The following is a 5,287-nucleotide window of genomic DNA, read 5'->3' as shown; positions in this document are numbered from 1 at the left end:
CTTTGTCCTACAGAAGCGCTGCAGTTTGATGCTGTCCCATGTGTCCAACGTAAAAGTTTCTTTTTCCTCTCCTGAATTCTGATCTTTCCTTCCTTCTTTCCTCCCTCTCTCCCTCCCTCCCTTCCTCCCTCCATCCCTTCCTCCTTCCCCCTCCCCTTCTATTCCCCTTTCAGTCTTTCTCTTTCTTCCTTCTCTCTCCCTCTCTTTCTCTATTTGGTATCTTTCTGGGACTTGAACTTAGCACCTGGGTGCTATCCTTGAGATGTTTGATCAAGGCTGGCACTCTATCAATTGGATCCTAGCTTCACGCCTAGCATGTTTGATAGTTAATAGAAGAGTCTCATGACCTTCCTGCGTGGCCTGGTTTTAAATCATGATCCTCAGATCTCAGCTTCCTGAATAGCTAGGATTACAGATATGAGCCACCAGCACCTGGATAAATGGCTTTCTTTCTTTTTGAACTCTTGTTCTCATGCTTTTGCTCATTGGCTCACATTCTACCAATTATGCCACTGCTCTAACCCCTGACAATTTCCTTTTTCCTTGTGAGACTGCACCATCTAAGATTCTCATATATGGAACACTGGATACGTAGTTGAGGAATATATAATGTTTCCATCTGTAATGACTTGGTTTCTTAGAGCCCTGACATAACTGGCATTGGTTTGGGTTTCCGTTGTGCCCTGTTCAATAGAATTATAGGTAATCCTCTTGTAGCATGATTGTTATAGGTATGGGGTGAGTTTAGTGACTGGAGAGATGAGATAATAGCTCTTCACAATTCCATGATCTTTATTGTGTTAAATCTTATAATTACTGAAGGCAGGTTCTCCCCCACTCAGTTTTTTTTTTCCTACTCCAGGATAGCTATGTACCATCTGACTCAAAATTATACTTTGGAAGGCAATTTTTAAGGATGCCCACAATTAGATTTCAGTTGGAAAATATGTCCCTTCCTGGTCATTTACAGAAAATAGGTGTCATATATCTTACACATCTTTACATGATCATATTGATGACAATGAGAAGCAAAGAAATACTTGAATTTCACACAAAGACAGGCACGCTGAATTCAGCTTTCAGTCCTCCTCATTTGTCTTGGCTTGAGAAACAGAATCCTCCTGCATGGTCTTATAGGCAACTAGAAGATGCAGACTGATGGTCAGTAAAATGACAATGTTGCTTGGGATTATTTAGGATCATTCGTTGCTGTGGACATGGGACAAAAATATAAGGAAAGGTGAGAAATAGAAAAGAAATTAGAAGCATTAGAAGCCTTTATCTTTCCAGCCAAAGGAAAGTTATTTGGTGTGATGGTGTTTAAAAAGATGTGTGAGCACTAAGGTCCGTGCTGTGCTTTATTGAGCAGATCTGACACCTCTTATTTCTTTTCAGAAGCTGAACTAGAATTCGATTATCTTTTTGATCCCTTCCCATATCTTTTCTTCTCCCAAGAAGAATATGCTCTCATGCATATTCTCTCTTGCTGGGATTAAAAATAACCATTGTTCTTACATTGGGTATAATTTTAGGCTAGTTATTCTCTAGTAATTTCACTATCCATTTTAAAGATAATTGGTAACTACAGATGATGCGACAGCACTGCAATTTTAACCATTTGCAACCACTCAACATGTGATTTGCTGACTAGATTTTGTAGACACAATGAATGAGTGTTGATAGAGTCAGTGGCCTAAGCTCAGAATATACTCCATGTGTGGACACTTCTTCCTGGAGTTTTGCACGAGGAAGAAATAGGTGCTCTCTAACTCAGCTGTCCTGGAGATTGAGCCCAACAGGAAAATGTCCCAGGATTGTAATCAAGTGGTAGCTTGTGTTACTCGTGACTGTATCTAGTACCCATGTGCTATTGAATTTGTTTGCACGGCTTTTGAAAATCACACTAAATAGAATTAAACAACTCAGTGATGAATAGCTGCTATGCGAAAGTGCTGACAAAGGTACATATTCATCTGACTGTGCTAATCCATGCCTCAATGCACTCAAACCTAGGAGATAATCCTGACCATCTAGTCTATAAATGTGACATTAATGACTGGAAAAGTCTGTGCCTATTTGTACCATAGCAGATGTGAGCCCTACAACCACAAGCTTAGGAGCTGGAACACCCTGATGTGGTTATTAGGATTCCATGACAAAATAACGAATGCAAGTCATTGCTCAGAGGCTCAACACTGGGCCCATGCCTGGCTTCAAAATATCCTCATCCATTGTCAGTATCATACTGTGGACTATGTTTCTCTGCATCATAACCATGTTAGGAGTGAGGATCCTATTGAACCATTAGTTTTAGCTTGGGGAGGAGTGTATTAATAAAGTGCAGTATATCTTGATAATGGGTCATTTTTCAAAATTTATATTGGTTCTAAAATATTTTGCAGGGAAAGAGAGAGACTTTCACAGATATGGAGATATAGAAACACGGACATTTTCTCACCCCCCACCCCCACCCCCTGGTCACATGGCCACATGACACCAAATTGACATAGCTGCTTCCAGGGACAAAATGAGATGGTCAGACTTCTCCCTTGTATCACTGTTCCTGTTCAGCACACCTTCATCCCTCTTTTCCTCCAGGAAACCAGAATCAAGACCAGCTTCTGAACAAAACCAGGCAAGAAAGGCCAAACTTTCTTGGCACTTAAATAGTTCCTAAGCCTGGGAGTGAGTTGAGAACACATACAGATTTCTCGAGCAATGGCATCCACCTGCAGATAGAGAAGAAAAGACATATGAAACACAGGTCATGTCCAGTCCTGTCTACACAGGTCTGTTCTTCACTGTGGTGATAGTAGCATAACAAATGGGTTTGGCATTTCAGTGTACACCCGAAATAAAACCATCTTAAGGAAACAATTAAGGGGATATAGGGTTGAGGATGGCCTGGGAAAATGCACCATAGAGTTTGAGGAAGCCTGGATGGTGGTCAGAAGAAAACTTTCAATTCTCAAATGGAACAGAAAAGTATGGATGTCATTTCCACTCAAAGATACCATAGGGGAAACTATGAACCAGTACAGAATAACACTGCCAAAACAAGAAAATTCTCAGTTTGGAGAGAGTAGAAGAAAACTACAAAGAAGCAGTTGATAAATGAGGAATAGAATATAAAAGGGACACAAATAGGAAATGCATTACATTCCCACTGGCGTTCTTTATTTCCACATCTCCAGTATCACTGGGTGAAACTTCTGCATGCACCTCAGCAATGACAGTGATTGTGTGATCTGGAAAAAGGAGGATAGAATAAATGCCCCAGAGAATACCTGGACTCCTGTTTCTCCCAGGGTCAGAGAAGAAACTCAGAACGCATCCATGGGCTCCTGTCTTCAGGCTTTCAGTTGGGTTATTCTGGAGGGACGAAAATGTCCATATCTTCAGATTATTTTCTAGCCCAGATTCTTTGAGAGTATGAGGAACAGGTGCTGTGGCCATGCTGCACAAAAAGGCAATTAATGAATTTGTCTTCATTAGACTGACCTCTTCTTGAAAACACGGACACCTATAGTCATACCTTCGTCTTTCCCTCATATAATTTTTGACAATTTTCTTTCTCCTTATAGTCCTTACCATCTTAGGTTTCTTTTTTTTTTTTTTTTGACTTTGTAAGGATAAGATTTATTCAGGATGCTTAGACTGGGGTGAATCCCAAGCCCTCATTGGCCTGGCACATACATATAAGATGGGATGTAAGGTCCAATCCAGAGTCACAAAAGGGAAGGAAAACAAAAACAAAACAACGAAAGAGTTCAGTTTAGAGCAGTAACAGTTTAACAATGTGAAACTTTTCCTCAAGTATATGGGCATTAAATTAGTACTGCTGAAACAATACATTGAGGACTTATCATAATGCCTGGTAGTTCCTGCTAGTGTACATATGAATAGTATCATGGAAGCCTTCCATATTATCTAATTGTTGTATGGCCTAAGTAATTGATTTAATGAGCCAAAAAATTAAAATGGTATCTCTATATTCCATTCTTATCTCTAGACAAAAACCTAGGGTTGTTTTCAAGGCAGACTTAAGGGTTCCTGTTTCTTAAGCCACACTTGAGGAAATCATCTCAACTTTGGATGTTGTCTCTCATCATCTGGTACATGAAACTCCAGCAGATTCAATATTGGCATTCATCCTCTGTCAAAGCCTTCACATGTTCTTCAAATGAGTCAGATTTGGAACCCTCAACCCTTTCTGTGTCCAGAAAATAAGCCGTGGAATCAATTGATTTGATGCAGACCTTTTTCTTCCTTGCCACATTGGACTTGTAGTTGCCATTTGGGTTGGGTGGAGAAGATGGGGAAGTAGAGACATTGCTTGGCCTGAGTGTCTAACAGTAGAGATGTAGAAGAGAGAGCGAAACCACGAGAAGACCAGCTGTGGACTGCAGGACACTGCCGCCTCCCCTGGTGGTGGTGATGGTTGAATTGAGGACAGCAGTGGTACTCTGGGAGGAGTTAGTTGAAAATGGCACAACTGTTTGGTTTGAATAAATCTGCATGGGTAGGAGCAGTGCCAAAAGCAACAGCCCCAGCCCCAGCCTGGCTACCATTGCTGTGCCCATGTCCGCTCCGTTGGGGCGCAGTGCTTTCTGCTGGCTGCTGAGGTGTGTGGAGAATGCGTGGGGACAAGGTGGCTTGGGCGGTCGCAAACGAGGTGGCCATCTTAGGTTTCTTATACAGAAAACTTTGGATGAAAGATGAAGAATACAATATCACTTTTCATTTTACTCAGTTTCCATAAAGCCCTAGATTCATGGCATTGGATTGGGTTCCTGTTGTGACATGTGGAGGCAATTATAGTGAATCGGTATGTAGCATTATTTGCTTAGGTGTGGAATGGGGAGAATAAGTAAGGAGACATTAGATCTTCACAGCCCCATAGCTGAGTTCAGGTGTTACATCTAGTCCTCTGACAGTGGGACCTGGATGCAGGGTGGAGGGAACAATGGAGCACACACTGCTTACCTGTCCAGTCGAGATGAACCCACAGTGTACAAGAAGTCCACAGGCAGATTCTGAATCTCATTCCACCCAGTCAGTGCCCTTTCAAAATGGAGGTCACAAGAAGACTAGGACAGACAATGTTGTTACAAGGCGTAAGATTGCAGAAGATGAGCCAGCTCCTGACAAAGGTGAGGAGAACTCTCTTCATGTTGTCCCAGTATCTGAGTGCCAGGCCCGTACCATTGGATTCTTTCAAACCTAGGTCAGCATCCCAAGACTTGAACTCCAAATGATGGGATGTTTGTCAGCAGAATTCATAAGA

The 5,287-nt window shown here is 41.7% G+C and overlaps 1 protein-coding gene across 1 annotated transcript; it reads right to left on the bottom strand.

The window, feature by feature from the left end:
- Positions 1-3,931: 3,931 nt before the first annotated feature.
- LOC125347997 (signal transducer CD24-like) lies at positions 3,932-4,583 on the bottom strand. The gene has a single exon (XM_048340938.1). It carries the CDS (start codon positions 4,581-4,583, stop codon positions 4,350-4,352), a length of 234 nt encoding a protein of 77 aa, XP_048196895.1. The 3' UTR covers positions 3,932-4,349.
- Between the last annotated feature and the right edge of the window lie 704 nt (positions 4,584-5,287).

The sequence above is a fragment of the Perognathus longimembris genome, chromosome 3 (assembly GCF_023159225.1).
Source record: "Perognathus longimembris pacificus isolate PPM17 chromosome 3, ASM2315922v1, whole genome shotgun sequence".
Lineage (NCBI taxonomy): Eukaryota > Metazoa > Chordata > Mammalia > Rodentia > Heteromyidae > Perognathus > Perognathus longimembris.
Note: the sequence above shows the minus strand (reverse complement) of the source record. Positions and strands in the feature narration are given on the sequence as shown.

Bases quoted from the DNA above. Each gene is read 5' to 3' on its own strand.
- LOC125347997 (XM_048340938.1), bottom strand. From the start codon at position 4,583: ATGGGCACAGCAATGGTAGCCAGGCTGGGGCTGGGGCTGTTGCTTTTG.